The following is a 20863-nucleotide window of genomic DNA, read 5'->3' as shown; positions in this document are numbered from 1 at the left end:
ATGTGTAACAAAAAAGAAATAAATTGGGGATTTCCATAAGCAGTATGCTGCTTTTTATACTTAACGTTATTGAATGCCTGTTCTAAAAATCCAATCAGAACAACTAAGACCGTTGACGGCGACAAAACATCCCTGCAGAGCTATCGACCCAAATAGAGAGGTTGCTGCCAAAAACAGCAGTCCAAAAATGTGTGCATTCAATATACTTTCATTCCAATATTTGTCACTGAAAGGAGATAAGACCGTTTTGAGTTAGAGTAGGAGTTTTAGAGTAAAAATGATGCAATAGCAAGCAACAACCAGCATCGAGCTAGACTGGTTCAATCAAAAGTCCCTTGCTCATCTTTACAGGACCCTGTGTTCTTGCAACTGAAATATTTTTCAAACTGTCGAATGCCACTGTAAATTTGATTTCTGCTGATAGGCGTCATCTGCCAAGCCAAGGCATCTCTCTCCTAACCCTCCTGTACACATCTCATTAGCGATGACAAACAGGCGACAGCAAGGTTTTCTTTCTCAAAACTACTAAAAAATCTTGTACGGAACAAAAAGACATGCAATTCAGGAAGTATAAACTGTAATGTAAAAAGAAACACATATTCCAAATCTGCTAACCTTATTTTCTTTACGTTTATCCAAAGTGGCTTTGGATAAATGTCACTTTGGGCATTTATCCAAAGGGAGGATCAACAATGCAGTTCATAACAAAAGCTAACAATAAGTTAGCCGTACATCCCTGCTAGACTCGGCAGGGATGTACAGAGTATAGGAGCAACCACTGCTAATGTCACTTTCAAAATAAGGTCTATCAATTTTTCAAAGCATCCTATTTAGTATAAACATAATCTTTTTCATCCAGATTTTGAATCTCAGTATGTGCAAGGGATAATAAGGTGAATGATTTCAAGAGAAAGTGACAGTGAACCATGAGTTTAAATGCTGTACGCATAAAGCAAAATCCACCTGCTTAAGAATATTTAGTTGGCACAGAGTTGAGGAGGAGTCAATGGGATCTTGACCCTGGACAGGGTCATCCTGATAATAAACCCCAGTGTCTCAAGTCAGAAATGTAAAAACTGGAGGTTCCCAGGACAAGGAAATCATTGACGATGTGGCATTCACTTTTTATATAATTACACTTTTTATATAACTACATGAGAAACACTTTTAAATTCAAACTGACTTTGTGTAATGTCAGTTTAGCTTGATCAAGCTTGATTTTATTCTAACAGTTGCATAAGAACATGTTCTTTATCAAAACACAAAGACTGACTAGTCTTTTTAAATGGTTAATAATTTATTAAAAAAATAATAATTGAACTTTGGAAAAGTAAAGAGCTGAAGAAACCCTGTGGCATTTTGAATAGAGAAACATCACTGAAAATGAGGACACACTACAGTTATGCATGCAAAGTAATAACATCACTTATCGTCATGACGTGCTATGCAAATACTTTGTCTGTGCTCATGAAGACATAGATATCACATACAGCGCATGCCATATCTGAAAACCTCACAAGGTGGTCAGGCAATCATCAAGTTTAGAAAAATGAAAAAAAGAGAGATAACACCAGTGCAAAAAGTAATTTTCTTTGTCCTTATAACACACACCACATTTTACACCCTTCCTCCCAGTCAATTTGGGGGAATATTGTACCTGACAGGAATTGATTTTCTGTAAAATGTTTTTCTCTCAATGTGTGACTCTCAAAAAAATGTTTTTAGATTTTCCAGTATGTGGCAAGCAAGACAAGTACCAGTCCAGAGAACTCTAATAACTTAATCTTAATAAAACTAAAATACAAACAGTATAAGAATAGGATTAAACAGAAATAAACACTTCACTTCAGACAAATACAATAAATTTTTGAAATCTTACAAAGAAATCAGGCTAAATAAAATAAATTACACAGTAATAATTAACCAACGGTGAAGTAGACTTTTTTATTTACTGTTTTAAAACTTTTATCTACATTTAGCATAAGACAAGGGCCTATAACTTTTTCAATCCAATGCTGACATTTTTGCCCCCACTCCTACTAAATGAAATGTGTCCTGGAAGTAAAGAAACAACGAAGGAGGGTAGGAAGGAAAGAAAGAAGAAATGAGAGAGGAGAAATGAAACAAACAAACAAACAAACAAGGGCAGAAGAGATTATATGAGGCAAAAAATGATTAAGAACAGAGTTTTAAAATACTTAGGTCAGGTTTTGTACTTTTCCAGGTAACACTGTATCTCGTAGTTACTGTGGAACGCTTTTACCAAAACTTTTTTTTCCTGATCTGATTCAGCTTTACAGTCGACTCTTGGCTGCAGCAACTCCTTTCGCCACTAGGTTTCCCATCGGCCTATCAACGCTCTCCTCGGTGCTTACGACAAAAATCGGGAAGCCGCAAGCTGCTCGCTTTGTTTTGTTTTGGTAGTAGGAGTTGGAGGAGCGGAGGAAGGCCGACAGACAGAGGTCCTCGTGGGGCAGACCTGCTCGCTAAATGGGGAGAGCTAAATCGGGGATGGAAGATGACGAACCGATAGCTGACGCCTGCGAGATGCCGAGCTTTATAAGCAATTTCGAAGAGGGAAGGGGGAAATTGTCCCGCAACCAGCCGACAGGAACTTCCATCACGGACGGTGAAGTTGAGATGCCAGTAGGGGGCCTGAACCGATCTGTCATCCGTTCAAACTCCCGCTTGTCCCTCGACGGAGGCGACGGGAGGACGTGGAAGAGGAGAGGCGAGGGAGAGAGGGATGCGGAGGGCAACAACAACAACAACTGCAACAGCGGAGGAGTCGGAGCAGCAGGGAGGAGAAGGAGGGCGAGCGCTGTGGAGGTTCTGAGGAGGAATTTCGGTGATACCAAGTCGCCCTCTCGCTGTTTTAGTGCAAAAAGTCGGATGCAGAGCGGAGTGGAACATGGAGCCGGCGGAGAAAGTGGTAATAACGACTGTAAGGACGTAGATGGAGCAGAATGTGTTGAGTGTCCAAAGTCGGACGTAGAGACGGGAGGAGCCGGTGATAAAAACGAGCTGCCTTCAAACGAGTTGACGACTTCAGATGTTACAGGAGTTAAATATTTAAAGGTCAGAGATAAGTGCCACCCTAAAACTGAAGACGACAACAATACTGTGTCTTTAAATGAGTCGTTTAGTGCCAAAGAGCACGTCTACTGTACGGTATACTGCGTTGCCAACGACACTCATCGGACAGATGCTGAAATCACGGACCGCTACGATGACGCTGTCACATCTGACGAAACAGAAACAGATTTGGAAACTGTAAAGGTGGGGGACCAGGGCACGGAACCGGTGCTGTACACGCTGGATGACCTGGTGGACCCGTTCGGGAACATATCCCACCGCCTGGATGGGGTGCAGGCCGGTGCGGAGAGTCAGATAGAGGATTGCCGGGTGTGCCTGGAGGAGAAACCCATCGCATCCCTGCCCTGCTGCGGGAAGGCCTTGTGTGAGGAGTGTCTGAAAATCTACGTCAGCTCCCTGGTTGGTGTTCTAGTAGTGGCGTTTCTTTCTTGAGCCCATTATTCTGTACCCCGTCATACAAGTCCAGCTCAGTAAATTAAAATATAATCAGAAACGTAACTCATTTCTCACGGTCAAGTCAAAGAGTACAAGTAATTTGTTGTTCTCAGGATGACTTATTAACAAATACAACTTTATTGTCCACCAAGGTGGAAATTTTCCTTCGGGTCTCCAACCGTAAAATAAAAAACACTCATATAATCACAGTATCAACTATTTCTACATAGAATAAAACACTTTCCGTAAGGTTTTTTTTTTTTTTCAATGTATTGGTCACAAATGAAAACAAAACATTCATTTTCTTAAATAACATAGAATATTACACAAGGCCACTGAAATAGAATATTTACTACAGAAATACACAATAATTCAATCATGAGAAGGACTTTTGTGTAGCAGATAGTCACTGACACACTCCACAAGGAAGGAAAGCGGAAAAAGATGCCTTTTCACAGAGTACTTTATCCTAGCATATTAATAGAAAGTAGAGTGGAAGGAAAAAGTGTGGTTGAAAATGTGTACACATATTGTGAAGCAAAGCCATTCATTATTTTTTGGGAGAGTCACAAAGTTGTGAACTGCAGCTGGAGTCAGTGTTTTTTTTTCAAGAGCCACTACACATAGATGTATTCTGGATATGTGCTACTACCGCCTTGAGGTAAAGACACTACTGAACAACTTTTACAGTCAAATGTTTTGCCTTGGGTGTGGAGATAAAGTACTGGACTGTTACTTAGTGGCCCAAACTTTTTTTTTCAGAATTAAGCAAATTTTGCATTCCATTTGGAAAGGAAGGTCATGGAGTCAGGAGGAACAGTGGAGAGTCACAGAATCTGACATTTTGTTGCATCTTAGTTGCACCACAGGCTTATCATCTCCATGCTGTGCTGATACAACAGGTCCTGCACAAAGAGTATTTTTTTTTTATAATGTGTTTGCACACATTACTTGTGTAAAATACAAGCATTTTACATTTTTAATGTAAAATGCTTGTATTTTACTTTTTATTTTTTATTTTTAGAAGGCTGCTATTTTTGTTTTTAAAATACCCATTTAAACAAGTGGTCTTATGTAATGTTGGAATTTTCTGAGAAAAAAGGTATTTGGGATTTTCCAAAGCTGTAAAACAAAAACATCAAAATTTAAACTCTTTAAATGCATCCATTTGTGGAAAAATTAATGTACGTGACGTCTGAGTTTGCCTCTGGTTTTTATTATCGCAACAATAATTTAATGATATTAGCATTTTTGAAACTGCGCCTGTCTACAAGTATTTATGTGTCAGTACAATTACATAATATTGAGTACATGAGAACATGATAAGCTCATGATATTTTTTTTTATCAACTTTAAAGACATACATTATTTTCTCTTATTTTTTAAGAATAGTGTGAATGCATTCATTTTATTTTTGACAGTATTTTCAGACAGTGTTTCTAGAGTCCATAATCGTTGTAGAATAATTCAGCCAAAGGGATTGTAAGGGCCTGACTTATCAATGCAACTTCAGGTTCTATTCTAGACTTTGGATACTTCACTTCCTACAGACACCGTGGTAATTTATGCAGGAAACCTAATCTGCTCTGGGGCAGGCTAGGTTTCCAGATTAGAGGTCAAGAGCATTAAGCACATCTCTCAACCAATCAATACGCAGAGAGCAGCGAAAGGTGAAAGAGATGATAATGCAAAAACAAAATTTCCCTTTATGTTCTTAGAGAGTTATTATGAGCTGTGCTCTCTCTACAAGCAGAGCTCATAACTATGTAGTTAAAACAGAGACCAGTTCCTCTGAACTGGTCTCTGTTCAAGCTGATCAAGCTGAAGATCAAGAAGTAGAATCAAGGACTTTATACTATTAAAATGCCTATTTCTGAACATATCTATATTTATCTACATTTAAAAGTAGAACGTGTCGTACTCTTCAAGTGGTGGTCTTTGTTCATTTGTGTTAAAATCACAAATCATCTATAACACCATTTATGTGACACTGCAGAAACTGAACTTAGACATTTATCATATCCCCACCAACTCGAATGAGTCATTTTTACCTTTAAACATTTGTTGCACAAATATCACAGTGGCACCTGCAGTGTGTAAAGTAAACAAAAAAAAAAAAACATCCAAATACAAGACATTAGACACATTCATGCTTGGCTCATTTGACTGCAATTTTAGTATGTTTTTTATTATGTGTATTTGTTAGCATTTCATGTTGATTACTTCCTCCATGCTTCTCCTTTGTGATTGGTCCTTTCTTTGCCAGGTGCTCCTGTTTTCCAAGGACACATCCCTGTGTTGTCCTGCAGCATAGACGGCTAGCTTGGCGATACATCTGAAAACACAGTTTTCAATGTTAGGGTTAGTTACGGTGGATCTTTTAAGGAAAACCTGAACATGTTGAACCTGGGATGTTGAATAGGAACTATGTTTGATCTACTTTTGAATCTAGCCTCACTTTAAGATTATATCTATGCCAATAAAGCATTGAAGAAGATTGGTTTTGCTACGTAGATCTTAAATTGTGTTCTGATGAGAGTAGAATAATGCTTCCCCAATTTGTTTAAAAATAATAAGGTATCCCTTATCAATTAAAGTCTTATTAACAGCGATGCACTGGTTGAGCCATATTGTTCATATCTATATTAGTGTTGTGATGGGTTCTGATGGCGGTTGAGCATCTGCTCCTGCCGTCTATCTTAGATACAGTCACTGCTGAGAAATATCCAGCAGCTGGTTGATGAGTCTTAGAGCACGTTCTTCTTTGTCACGCTTTCATACGCCATATTTAGCATCCCAGAGGCATTTGAGTCCGGCCTCCAGTTTTGGGAAATTCACCAGAAGCTGACCCCACATGTTTAAAATACTTCATAGAATATCTAGATTAAGAGGTCGACCTAAGCTGTTCAGTATTAACTAACAAATGGAGTACTGTGTTATGAAATGTTAACTAGGAAGTTAGAAGTCATCACCTGAAGGTCTCTGTCTTGTGACAAATACATATTTTGTGAATCTAGGTCAAGACACCAGAAGAAGCTCAAACAGTTTGTATAACAGCCGACTTTGGAAACTGTGGAGGATATTCAGATCCTGGTTCCAAATGGTTTGCTTTTATTCTGAAGTAAATCATCTGATGCTGTTAACACTTTAACAAAGCGACAGATGAGGACCCATCCTCTTCTAGATTACTTCCTAAAGACAAGTCTTCTTTATTGATGCCTGGAATATTTTTGTTGGCACACCAGCAGAATCATTTTTCCAGTAATTTAGTGTGCTAAATCAAGCATATTAATAACCGATAAGTGAAAATTCACTTCCTTTAATAAGTATTTTACAGTATAATAAAAATCTGCTCTTTTTTTTACACCTCTCTGGATGGATTCTTTTATTCTTTAAGCCTCCCCTCTGTCATAAGATGGTATCTTCTAAACACTTTCCCTGGTTCAATGAACATTTATGCAGCTTCCCAGATCACTCAGGCCGCATGGAAGTTGCAACCGTTGCTCTAATCTGCTTTAATTTGTTTATGCAAAATTGTTTAATCAGTCATTTGAAGTAGGTTTTGTCTGCTGTTGTGCTACTTTGATAACAGGTCGTGAATAATAGTACAGTCGCAGCCATAGGTGCAACATCTGATAAGCAAGCCAAACATGAAAATGGTCATGAAAAAACTTGCCTGGAGGTTCTTATTCTGGTGAATGGACCTCAGGCTGATTTTAGCACACAGGCCTGGTGTCGAGCATATAGAGTAAGCATTATGTCAGAGAGGGTTGGTGGAGAAGGGGTCGTGCTTGCTTAGCTCCAAAACCATGTTTCAACAGTGATTAATGTTGCAAAATACTTGCTATTTTTTAGCCTCTTCATAACTGTGGAATATTTTTAGAGGATATATGTTCAGTAATATCGTACCACACAACAGATTCCTCATTATCAGTGGTTATCAATCAAAGATGAAGCCAAATGGGAAAAAAAAAAAAAAAAAAAACAACTATGTGGAAATAATTTTACCTACTGTCACAACCAGACCCAATGGATCAGAGGAATTTGCCATCAGCAATTAATCAAATGCAGAAGCTTTAGCAGGTTGCTTCTTTGGAGCATACGCTGTATGGTAACGCAGTTTCAAAATGGAAAGACATCTGAATTAACGTAAGAGAAGCAATTCTGACTAACCATTAAAATCTGTAAGTTGCATCATTCCCAATGAATTTGTAGTTTATTATTCTGGAGTTAGACAGATTATTAACTACAGGCAATCACTTAATATGGCTATCAGACTTTTAAAAGCAGACATCACATTAAATCCACACCAAAGCGCAGATAAAGTGAAAAAGTCACGAGCTTAATTTCAGACTCTAAGACACATTAAATGTTACAGTTCATCACAATACAATAACAAAGACTGGAGGATACATTCCTGTTTAAGATGAAATAAAACTAGCTTTTTCTTACCCAAAGAAAATTTTTCCTGCTGCAGGCACTTAGCTACAAAATCCATAACTACATTAACTACATTCACATTTAGAACCAAGCTTTGCGCATAATATCAAGTTTTTACCTGTTTTTAGCAACTATGAGTTCGACTGTGTAATATCTTAAACAAACCTCCCAAAAGAAATGTTGCAATGGCCCAGTCAAAGTCAAGACCTTACTGTTACAGAAATGCTGTGTCGGAACTAAACAGAACTAGTCATAAACAGATACCTGCAAAACTTGATAAACCAAATTAGTTTGGGACAAAATTCCTCCTTAATGGGGGTGAGCTGATGGAGTCATGCAGAAAGCAGCAGATTGAAACTATCACTGCTAAAGGTTAACGTAAGACCTGCTGAATTCTAGGAGGAATTCGGTGGAATTCCTCCTAGCTGCGAGTGGAAATCGATTTCCACTCGCAGCTTTTTGTTTTGAGCTCTGTTTTTGTTCAATAAATAATCCTAATGGGAAATATGTTGTGTAAGGTTGGGGTTGGATTTAGCTAAAAATAACTCATCTCCATTCTTGTGTGAAATGAGAGGCTACGAGAGGGGTCACTGTAGGTTAAATGTCAATTTTATTTAACGTTGGATGATGCAGAGCCGTGTTGGAAGTCGCACAATAAAAATGCCTTTCCAGGAATCAGACTCTATTTCAGGAGTCAGCCGGATCTTATCGATATTTCTGGTTGCAGCATATTATGTTGACCTAGTTTGATTCATGCCGTTGATGCAAAATATTTGGCACCCGTTATCTAAGGCTGAACACATTCGGCCTCATATCACACTGTCCACACAATAATGTGACGCGTGTTTGTGAGAAGAAACCTGTCGAGCCAGTCCCACCAGGCAGTGCCCTGTTGTATTTGAAAACAAACGACACGGCTTTCAGGCTTGCAAGGATAGACGTTCATAGTCAGTAAATGGTGCTTATTATCTGGATGAGCTTGCATGTGTGCGTGTGTGTGTGTGTGTGTGTGTGTGTGGGTGTGTGGGCGTGTGTGTGCGTGTGTGTGTGTGTGTACTTATGCACAGGTTCCAAAGCAAACATTTAGCATGGCTCCATGAAAGGCTGCAGATATTTTCTGAGAACCACAATCTCCAGGGGGCTTGATGGACAAGTGTAAGAAGCCAGGCAGGCTGATAAACAAGAATATCATTCGCAAAAGAACGGATGGACATAGGAATGACTGGATCCTCTAAGCTGGTTAAAAGGCAGCGGGGCAGTAAGTGAAAAAGGACTGATAAAGACCTGATTCTACTTTTGATCTTCACTGTTGGGTCAGAGGGTAAGGTTACTGTGCCTTGCTAATATCAAGTTTGGTAAGTTGATTTGCAGTGGTACCACGCTTTTTCAATTTTTGGAAGATGGGATTTCTGGATAGTCTTCAAGATTTTAGTTTGAGATATTGATCCGGTGTGTTGTTTTTATTTTAATGATGCCGTTTGTCCGCCAGAGTTCTGTAAAGGTGCATTCACTTCAGTCCTATTTAGTTTGCTTTAATCAAACTCTAGGTTGATTGCCTAGAAAATCTATTTTGTTTGGGGATGTGTTAATGCGCAATCAAACTCTAATTTGGTCCAAAAAAAACCCAAACTGTGGTCTGACTACAAAACTAGGTCTCAGTTCGATTAAAGTGAACTCTGTCGCTGTTCGAATGCACGTTTTGAATGCCAAACGGGTGAAGACCACTCCAAAAACAGGAAGTGGACTATAGCAGAGGGCATTCTGAGTAAAAACAACCAAAGCCAACATGAGTCTAGCTCTAAGAAGAGAAATGGTTTGTGGTCTTCTACCAATGTCTAAACAGAAATCCTACAACCATTGACATCTGACACTTCTCTATTTTTGCTTAGATTTTATGAAGAAGGAAATTGTGCTCTTTTCTTCTTCTGAGATTCTTGTGTTGTTTTCTCCAGTAGTTCTTGATGCAGTGCCACCGCAGGTGAGGGAGGTGAACAGGTTTTTGGTTGATTTGACAGTGCAATGTGAAAGCGAACCGCACCAGCAGAAAATGTAACAAATGTTGCGATTTTGGTCACCAAACGAACTGCAGCTATCGGACTATCAGGTGTGGAAGCAACTAAGAAACCTCTGAGGCCTTCACAGAACAATTACACACAGTCGGATTAATAATTAGGCAATCTCCGTAAATGATTTTTCATATTCAGTTTTAGATTTAGATTTTTTTAGGGGTCTCATAATACATAAGTACACATGTATGGAAATATTATGCATCGAACTCCACTTGGTGCTGATAATCTTGTGAAAAATGACAAACAAAAGTGAAAAAGTTCAAGTGGTATGATTAGTTTTTTATACATGTGCCTGTCTGACTATAATATTTATCAACTCTAGTGCATTAAATTATTAGAAATATTCCAACAGATTTTGTAGTAAAGCACACTAAAACATCAAACCTCACATTTGTGTACTTTTATCTTCCACGCTGTTTCATTCACCATGCCACTTATCTACTTTGCACTCTTTCTTTTCTGGGGTAAATTATTCACTAGGTTTTGTGAATTCATTCAGCATGTAGAAGCTTCCTAGTCAGACAACCCCACAGTGGCCAAACCCTCACATTCATACACCGATGAACAGCTGATGCTGCAGAAAAGAACATAGACTCGTTGCTTCTCATTGAAATTTGCAGCTCAATTTTTTTTGATCATTATTTTATTTATTTCAGGTGAAAGAGGGCAATGTTGTCATCAGCTGTCCAATCATGGAGTGTACCGGCACCCTGGAGGAGGGATTAATAATTTCCCACTTGAGCAGGGAAGGGGTGTTAAAGTACCGCTACTTTTTGCAGCTAAGTCATCTGGACTCAAGCACAAAGCCCTGTCCCCAGTGCAGCCACTTCACCTCTCTGAAGGAAAGCAGTACAAACCGCAACGACCACAAATACAAGGTAAGACTGCACGCTTGCCTTTGACTGTTAAAGAGAGAAAAAACAAGCAAGAAGGTATGGCTGCGTTCAGGGACCTGTGCGGCAGGCTTTTGTCATTTCTAACGGTCAGCAGGAAATGACTCCAGTGGATTTGATTGTGTTTCTGTCCACATCAGGCATTAACGTACATTGACAGGTCTGTTTTTCCGGTCTAATTGCCGGTTAGCTTGCATTTCCACCTGCCTCCGGTGGCCACTTGTTGTCACTTGTGTGCTGCATGTAAACAACAAACAGAATATCAGCATATCTAATATATGGTTTCAATCTAATATCTTAGTAAGCAAGGTAGCAAAACCCAGAAATCTCTTTCTTGAGGATGTTAAAACATTCTATGGACGAGGTGATGCATAGTTAGGGAGTTTCAGATCTGCAATGTGATCTCCACCCAGTGGGACTTGACTATCCTGATTAGCTCCCTTGAATCAGATGAGCAGCAACTCCCATGTGATGACTTCAAGACCAAATACCCTGCAAGAAAGTTTGTTGGATCTGCTTGTGTCTGGGACTTTGCTCTGCCGTTGAATTATCAATATATCAACACTAAAAATGAGCACTGGGATGTTGAAGAATGAAAGAAACTATAAGTAACCACTTCTAGGTATAATTATAATGTGCTTGGTTGTTTTCAATGAATTCCCTTCTGTTCTCGTAATTCCTTTCATTACAACCATTGGTCTCTTTAAAATTGTTTCATCGTCCTGTTTTCCTGCTGTAGATTCAGTGCATCAGCTGCCAGTTTGTGTGGTGTTTTAAATGCCACGCGCCCTGGCATGATGGAATCAAGTGTCGCGACTACATTCAAGGGGACAAGCTGCTACGAACCTGGGCGAGTGTCATCGAGCATGGGCAGAGGAATGCCCAGAAGTGTCCACGGTGCAAGGTAGTAGCTCAGAGCAGTGTTTTGGGTTGTAGATCTCGTGCTGATTTTGCATTGTAGGCTGGATCCAGCTGCCGCATCAGTTGGGAAGTTGATTGATGAAACATGGGAGTGATATAGAAAACCGGATCATTAAAGGTTTGGAAGCATGAAAACTGGGAAGGGATGATGGATGAACTGCTGGTGGGAGGGAGCACATGTGGAACAGATGAGTAATGATGCACACGTGGGTCTCCTACGTCGAAAATTGTATTCTGCTGCATTAGAGTTATGGTATTATCTGTACAGCATCTTGTCTCTTGATTCAAATTTGGTTAACTAAGCTTTTTTTTTTGTTTTTCTTCATTCGTCTCTTCTCTTTAGATCCACATCCAGCGAACAGAGGGCTGCGATCACATGGCCTGTTCCCAGTGTGGCACTAACTTCTGTTACCGCTGTGGAGAGCGTTACCGAAGCCTCAGGTTCCATTCTCTCTGCTGCTTTTCACTCTAGCTGCTCCCTTTATCCGTTATCCCCTTTCTGAGTCCATCTTTCGCGATCTTGCGACAGATTCTTCGGGGATCACAATTCCAACCTCAGTGTGTTTGGCTGCAAGTACCGATTCTTCCCTGATAGGCCCCACGTCAGGCGGCTACTTAGAGGCTCTGTCTTTGGTGAGTATTTATTCTGCTATTTTAAACTCTTCGTTGCTCTTGTCAACTACAACTACACAAATAGTTTATTGCAATTTTTCTCAGGTCATGCACCATAATAAATCCACTCCTCTTTACCCAGTCAAATCAGGAGTGGGTTATAATCATAAAAAAAAAAAAAAAAAAAAAAAAAAAAAATGCTCATAGAGTTCAAACTCCTATATTTACATACACAAAACAAAGGGACACGTAGCACTTTATTTTTCATTTTTAAGGTTTTTTTTTTACATTTAATCTTTCTGGTATTTTATAGAATTGCCTTTTTAAACTGTATATTAAGTGATACTTTTTAGTTATGGCTCCAGAAGCTTCTTACAGCAGTTTGCAGGAATTTTGTCTCTTTCCTTGTGACGGAATTAGAGTAACTGAGTCAGGTTAGGAAGCTCTGTTCAATTGAATTATATTTATTTTGGCCTTGACAAATGTTACATTTTAATAACTACCATACACTGTACTGCTAACTAAAAAGTTAGCTACGCTAACCGTAGTGTGAAAGATGATTTATAAACATTAGCTCGGCTTACTCTGAAGTGCCATACCAACTTGATTTTTAGCAGAAGCTAATGCTAAACATTAATTCACTATATTGATAATCACCATGTGACAGGGATGCAACATCTTCTACAGCACAGTTTATCACCCTCAACAGGGTCAAATTGTTATTGCACACATGTCTGTGTGTTTGCACTTTAGGAAGTGATTATTTGGAACTGATGTTTTGCTCATTGTTTCAGTTCTATAGTTGAGTACTGCTAGCGTTGACTTTGTTGCTGATTTTGCGTAATTGACCTCTGTAGGGCATCGGTTGAAAAGGTTAAACGTGCAGTGGAGAAAAACTTCTAAAAGTAACAGTCCCATAATTGTTTTATTTCTTAGATTAATAGAAAGTTGTCATGTAAAGTGTAGTGCATGTGCTAAATATTTGATTTGAGTTGTACATAACCTGCTACCTCATGCAAAGTCACACTGACATTAAAGTTAAACATTTCTCCAGCCACTGCCAACAGCCACTGAGCTGGACGTCTTATGATCCTGTGCTGAAAGCAAGCAGATAATTTAGCAATTAGCATGTCTTTGCTCAAGCTCATCAAGGCCGATTCTAATCACCAGTCGTGCAATCTGGTTGTTCTTACTGCCCATAATTTACAGAAAACATAGAAACTTGTGTTGTATATTCTTTAAAATACACAAACTTATGTCTGACAATCTTGCAACATAGTAGATAGGGTATAATCTCTCTGTAACAATATTCTTTAAATAAAGCCCGAAGTTTTAGCAGCATATAGTAGAGTACATTTACCATACTTTAATGGTATGTTCGCCCAGACATTTTTTCATACTTAACAGAATTTTCTCTTAATCTATTGGATTTAGCGCAATAGTTATAAGTATGCAAGTGTATGTCAAATATATCAGATCAGAACTTTGCCAATATTGATTTAAACCTTGAATCGTTTTATTTGCTCTTTGTGGCTTGTCTTGGCGGTTTTTAATGAAAACAATGTGACATTTCGCTTTAAGGTTCTCAGATATAACTTGTGTTCCTCACTGCACCACCCACATAGCGTTCTGTCCTGAACCAGAGAAGATCTTGCGTGATTCTGTCTTAGTTATGATAATTAACAGTTATCAGATCTTTGAAGCAGTGAGACTCGGAGAAGCTGGAATCCTGACACGATTTTCTTGAACTCGCCATAAAAAAATGCACAGTTATCTCAGCGGGTGGGCGCCAGTTTTACCCCATAGCAGGAGTCTTTTGCACATTGCAGCTCTGATTTTGGATTTAATGAGAAGGCAGAGCCGATTGTTGGTTGTTGGAGTAACCTTTTCTCCTTTCTCCTTCTTCTCTCTCTGCAGCTGCTAAATCGCTGTTAGCTCCGCTGGTCTTCGTGCTGATGATAGTAGTGGGAGCTCTCGCTCTGGTGATAGGTAACACAGCTGCACACATGAACACACGTGCACCGGCCAAACACTCCCTCGCTAAATGCCTCATGTGAATAAGAGAAGCATAACGCTTTCTTAGTGTAGCGAAGCAGCTGCTCTGCACAGAGGAGGCTGAAGTTGTAGATTCAAACTGCAACTAGCCTTTGATGATGGGTTGCCTTTACATCATCGTCGTCAGCGGTGACACCGACTCATTCGTCGGGGCGCACTGGGAGCTATCGATGCTTCAGCTGAGCTGTAATTAGTGTTAATCTTTTTACTCTGTTGGTAAATCTGACAGATGATCTTCTGAACACTAATGTGCTTTGATGGAAGATTTATATTTGCTTTAATCCAATCAGCTTGGCGCTGCTGTCTTTCTACTTCTCAGATCAATTGATTTTTCATCTGCGGGATAAGCATGAGTTTGGAATAATCAAATTAAATCCTTATAATTGCATGTGCATGTTGTTAAAAAACGTGTATCTTTATATTCCTATATATGGTGCGGCTGGGAAAGTATTTGCCCCAATTATATCACAGAGAAAATTAATCCCTAAGCAGACCTAAAAATTATGATTTGATTTATTATAAACAACTTTTAACTATGCTAAGCCATCCAAACCAACCCGGTGTTGTGAGGTCACTTAAAAGAACCTGTCTGACAACATGAAAATCTCAAAAAGCGACATATCATGGAACACCAGAATTCAAGAGCAGATTCCAGTCAGACCGAAAAGGGCGACAAAACTATTTCTGAGGTTTGGAAACTTGGAAATAGGTCCATTATCCACAAATGGAGAAGACGTGGAACGTCAATAAACCGTCGCACGAGTGGCCAGCCTGCAAGAATTACTCCCAGAGCGCATCTATAACTCATCCAGGAGGTCACAAAAGAACCCAGAACAACACCCGACCTCACTTTCCTCAGTTTAGGTCAGTGTTCATGATTCAGCTGTAAGAAAGAGCGAAAAATGGCTTCTATGCATGAAAGATTTCCAAGGAGAAAACCACAGCTGACCAAAACAGCTGTGGTTTAGGGTCATCTTAAATTTGCTGGAAACATCTGGATCAGCCCCAAGACTTGAGAAAATATTTCCTGCAAACTCACGAGACAAAAGTGCAACCTGTCAAAAACTAAACTAAACTAAGACAGCATTTGAAAAGACAAAAGTCAAACAGAAAGTCAAACATGGTGGTGGCAGTGTGACGGTGTGGAGCGCTGTACCACAAAATCCTGAAGTAGATTGCCCAGCCATCAGTTTGTGACACCAAATCTCAAACCTCCTTCGGTTATGCAGTTTTGGTTTGGGTAGTTTTTCTTCCCATAATAAAGTAAATCGTCATTTGAAAACTAACTTTTGTATTCCAGCAGTTTGATATTACAAACAGAAGAAATCTTTTAGAAGGCAAATGCTTTTTCACACCATATCTCTACTAATTGGAAAATGTCAATTCTCTTCCGTTCTCTGTAGGTTTGTTTGTTTTCCCCGTCTATTACTTTTGCAAAAAGAGGAAGAAGGAGCAGGAGCAGCAAACCCGAGGCTCCGGGCGCTGGATCTAGCCCCCTCCTTTCCGAGAAAAGGCCGACACCCACATCTCCTCAGGGACGGATGCGCCAGCCGAGAAAACTCAGAAGAATCAGACTTCACAAAACAAACACGGGCTGTTGGAGTGGTACTTTCTTGGAGCGGAGTGAGCCCTTGACAACTGCACACCAACACATGGAGTTTATTTATATTGCATGAGACCGCTGTTGAAATATGAAGGCTGGATGTCGAAGCAGAAGAGCAACCCAAATCTATTTGGACTGAATTAGGCAACAAGAGCATTGTTGCATAGTAAAGAAAGAATTGTGGTCAGGTTATAGCACACGCTCTCCACGTTTGTTTTTATTATTGTTATTATTTTGCCTCAGACAAATAACACAATCCAAATCAAAAATTGAAGTTTTTATGATTGAAGGAGGCTTTGGGAGTGCTGGATAAACACACTTTCCATACACTCTTCATGGGGATAAATGCCATCATTAATTCTGGGCTTTGAAAACGCATTTGTACAGTTCTCAGGTTGTCAAGCTAAAAAACTATTGGCTTAGTTATGGCCCTTTTTTTTTCATATCAGAAACAGGTTTTATAGTCAGATGAGGCAGAGACTGAGCTGTCCGGTCTTAATTGTAAGAAGTGTCTTTGGAGAATTCAGGATGAGGCTTGTAAACCTCCGTACCGATAAAAGAACAATTCACAATCATTTTTAAAGGCCTATCATTAATATTACATGCAGGACAGTGATGATTGTATGTAAACATCTGACCAGAGCCGTTGGAGAGCAGCAGAGACATGGACAAATTATTCTCAATGCGCTTCTTCATCTTTCGCTAATCTAGTCGGGAATGAAAAGTTTTCACTGCGATTTGAGTCTCGCACTCAGGAAGATGATGTGACAAAAGTCTAGTGATACACGAGATAAATTTGGATCATAACTTCTCGCTATCAGGTCTGAAAATCAGTCGTGTGTTTGTGTTTCTAGAAATTGAGGTTGAGTCCTAATGAAATGCTGGAAGCAGCAACCCCTTCCACCCGGTCCGTCTGCCTTTCCAACCCTGTTTTTGGCTCTGATACCAGACGTCATCTCTGCTCCACCTGCTTTCCGTGTCATCAAAAACAACTATAAAAAAAAAAAAAAAAAAGGCGGTGCCGAAGCAAAATGCTGAACGTGGTGCAACATACAATTGATCTGGTCGCCGTGTTGTTTTGTTATCTTTTAGGGTTTAGCACGTTTTGTACTGTTGCTCTCCTGCCGTTCCATTCATGCTGTCTGAACCTTTTCACATTTTCTCATGTTACCAAACATTAAGGAAAAGAAAATGATAGATGGTTGTAGTTTAACAAAAAAACTTGCGAAAGGTGTGACATGCATTTAAAACCTACTTTATCAGGCTGTAATACAACAGATTGTCTTCAGTCAGAGGCTTCTTCAAATCTGCTGTAGTACAGACTGCTTCAAGAGATCCCTCCTGCCTACAGCCATCATCATCTACAATAAATCTCTGGAGAAACATAGATGATATGAGTCACAACATTCATTTTCCTTTTGAAATTAATTACTTTATTAATAGTAATTGACGCTGTATTTTACTTAGTGGTATCAGACTGACTGGGCTAAAAGCAAATGTCTGCCACCTTTTTCAAATTTTTGTATACATTGCTGTCTTCTTAACTCAAACTCAGCTTCCATAAAGTCAAAATAAAATAGCTTGAGAAAATGTGAAAAAGTTCAATGGTTCTGTAGTTGTAGTTGTAGTTGTAGTTGTCGTTGTGCCTCCTGGGGAGACAAACTTAAAGGTCAAAATGTCAGTTTAGTGCAGATGAAAAAGTGCAGAGAATGATTTAAAAAAAAAATTACTGTCCTTTCTATTTATCTTGTGCAGCCTGGTTAGTGCTTTATCAATGAGTTCAACAGGGTTTTGTATAGAGTTATTATTTCTGAGATAGTCAGATTTCATAGTGTATGAGATGTGATCCAGAAGGACTGGTTCTTTTTATGAACCTGAGATATTTTTTTTAACTTTGAAGGAAGAATGTGAGTCTCTGCCAGGGAATGGATTTCAAAAGGTTTAAAGGTCAGCTGACGGTCTCTTATCACAGGCTTCTCTCTGAATTTTAAGGAAGTTTTATTTATTTATTTATTTTAAAAAAAGGAAAGGTTAACCATCTTTATGCTCCTAAGCTTTGGGTTTCAATGAACAACAAATTTAGAGTCATTAATGCCTATCCTTTTCACGATCTGCTTTTGTTTCCTTGCTCTCTCACGTGGAATTCACTAAAGAAAGCTGAAAATTGATGGGTGAGTTGTGTCATTGCACCTATAAATCTGTAAATGTTGCAGCGCTGAATCTACACTCAAGGATTAATGACATCAATTTAAGAAGAAAAGGCAGAATTTATCTTGGTGCTTTTTCAAACATTTGTCAGTAAAAAAAAAGCTTGTAGTTGAGCTTTATCCCAGGGACATGATGCATTTTCAACATCTGGGGTGTTAAGAAGTGTCAAATAAAGTTACACTGTTACAATAGAGTTCACAACGTATACTCACATTATATACCTGCACGTTCCTTTGTGTAGTTAACTTTTTAGTAGTCCGATAGGTTTGGGTTGAATCCTCTCTCAGGGAGTTTGTTTTGTGTTCACTGGACCCAGATCCCAACCCGGACATTAGCTGTGCCAAAGAAATTGCTGAACAGCACCGTGGACTCTGAATGCTTCCTGGTAGGCTTGCCAGCTGCTGCCGCGCTAAACATATTGGATTCCAGGAAGCAAAGTGCACTGCGGCTTCAAAAGGAGATCAGAGTTGTGCTTTAGTGTTGCCAACGCTGACTCTCTCTCCCAGCCTGACTCAGCTGGATTGTGAACTCTTTGTTGGGGGTGAGAGGGATGAAATCCATGACTGAAAAGTAGAATAATAAAAACAGGCATATGTGTTCACAAGACAGAAATTGGAAACTGTACAACACTCATTCCCATGTAGCTTAATAATAATCATACTGCTCCGCTAGTTCTGCACTGTCATGTTTAACAGCGGCTTTTTAAAGGTATCATTTGTAATGAACATGTGCATCTAAAACTGTCTCCCATTAGATAAACATTATTGTAATTTTCTCTATTATTTCTGCAGAGTCAATGACACTGTATTTTTTGTTTTGTTTTGTTTTGGGGGGGGTTTTTCAGTACCATTCTACCAGAAGGTTGTCCTTTACAGCGCCTCACAAAAATTCCCGTGCCAAATTTTTAGGATGTATTTTACTGGGAATTCATATGAAGACATCTTAGTAAAATCTTAAATGAAATACAGAAAGGTATAGAGTAGCATGAGAAAAAAAGTTTTGAGAGGTATGAAAACTTTTGCAACAGACCACATTTGGACTTTCCCCATCTTTGAAATTATAATTGTGCTAACTTGGCTTGTTACCAGGAAGTTTACTGTAAAATGGACATGAAATTTGAGGAACAAAACCTACTTCCTTGGATAAGATTTTTGTACGTGATATTGCATTTTGTGATAAAGTTTTTCCTTTGTTTTGTCATAGTTGATACAAATGAATCAGGTTATGTCATAGCAGGGCTGCTGAGATGTACATGTCTATATTTTCCCAGTAAAACTACAATGTCTGGCACAAACGGTGCCGTCGTCATGGCTGGAGATCAGATTTTGAAGATGTGTTTTAGAGAGTTGCAGAATGTATCACACCCTGGCCTTTTATTTTGTATTTATTAAGCCTTCATCCTCAACAAATTACTATAGTCATACATGAAAACATGATAAAAAATTATCTGAAACGTCTTTGAGATACATTTGGAATCGTGTAGCTTACTGCTCAGTAATCAAAAGCAATGAGTTCAGGTGTGACGTCCCAAAACCACAACCCAAGGTGTAGCCTACATCCAAAACCTGCCTGTAAATTTGCACATGTAAGAGTCACTTTATTTTGGCTCATGTTTTCCTAACATGCACTTTGAGCCCTGCCTCAAACATTAGATGGTCTGTGAAGGAGGATGTGTTGCAGAAAAATGTGCTGCTTTCAGTTAATTAAATGTCTGCATATGGAGCTGTAAGACCTTAGAACAGGGGTAGGGAACTCCAGGCCTCAAGAGCCGGTCTCCTGCAACTTTTAGATGTATCTCAGCTTCAACACACCTGAATCCAACAGCTGAATGACCTCCTCAGTGCAGTCAGGTTCTCCAGAGTCCTGCTAATGACCTCATTATTTGACTCAGGTGTGTTGAAGTAGAGATACATCTAAAAGTTGCAGGAGACCGGCTCTCGAGGCCTGGAGTTCCCTACCCCTGCCTTAGAAGATGTTGTGACTGCTAAACTGGTGAAGGTGGATTGATCAGTAATCTCAGGATGGGATTTCACCTCTTGGACATGCAAATCTGTTGGAACAATAGTGGTGTGTTTGTATGTATATGTCTTTTTTTTTTCCAGGTATCTTTTTACAAAGACATGTTAAAAACGCCCCCCTCCCCCCCTTCCTCCACCCTCCCAAACGCTGCCACTGTCAAAGATTATCTGCTGATATTACTGTTGCTAACTTAGCAAAGGCACAAACAGTCTTTTATCAAAGAATCTGAAGGACAATAAACAAAATGCCAAATGTGGCTGTGGGTTTGTTTTTTGGTTTGTGTTTTTTTGCCTTGATTTACAAGACTTTAATATCTCTCCGGTCACAGTTGTAATTGCATTTTTACGTCAGTAGGGGTCATAATTGTACATTTTTACTGAGCACTGCAATTACAGTTAGGCTGAAAATGCAAAAACAATGTATAAAAAATAGTTTATGTTTGTAAAAATTAAGAGTTAACATGAACTAGTTTATGAATTTGGCTGAAAATATTTAGGTTCTGGTGAACCTTG

The 20863-nt window shown here is 39.2% G+C and overlaps 1 protein-coding gene across 1 annotated transcript; it reads left to right on the top strand.

The window, feature by feature from the left end:
* The first annotated feature begins 1362 nt into the window (after positions 1–1362).
* On the top strand, positions 1363–20607 carry rnf217 (ring finger protein 217). The gene is made up of 7 exons (XM_044106334.1): positions 1363–3495; positions 10697–10918; positions 11673–11837; positions 12198–12295; positions 12384–12487; positions 14384–14455; positions 15925–20607. Exons 1-7 carry the CDS (start codon positions 2491–2493, stop codon positions 16011–16013), a joined length of 1755 nt encoding a protein of 584 aa, XP_043962269.1. The 5' UTR covers positions 1363–2490; the 3' UTR covers positions 16014–20607.
* Positions 20608–20863: the final 256 nt, after the last annotated feature.

This window comes from Gambusia affinis, linkage group LG22, assembly GCF_019740435.1.
Source record: "Gambusia affinis linkage group LG22, SWU_Gaff_1.0, whole genome shotgun sequence".
Classification (NCBI taxonomy): Eukaryota; Metazoa; Chordata; class Actinopteri; order Cyprinodontiformes; family Poeciliidae; genus Gambusia; species Gambusia affinis.
The sequence above is the reverse complement of the archived record's forward strand: the minus strand, read 5'-3'. Positions and strand labels throughout refer to the sequence as shown.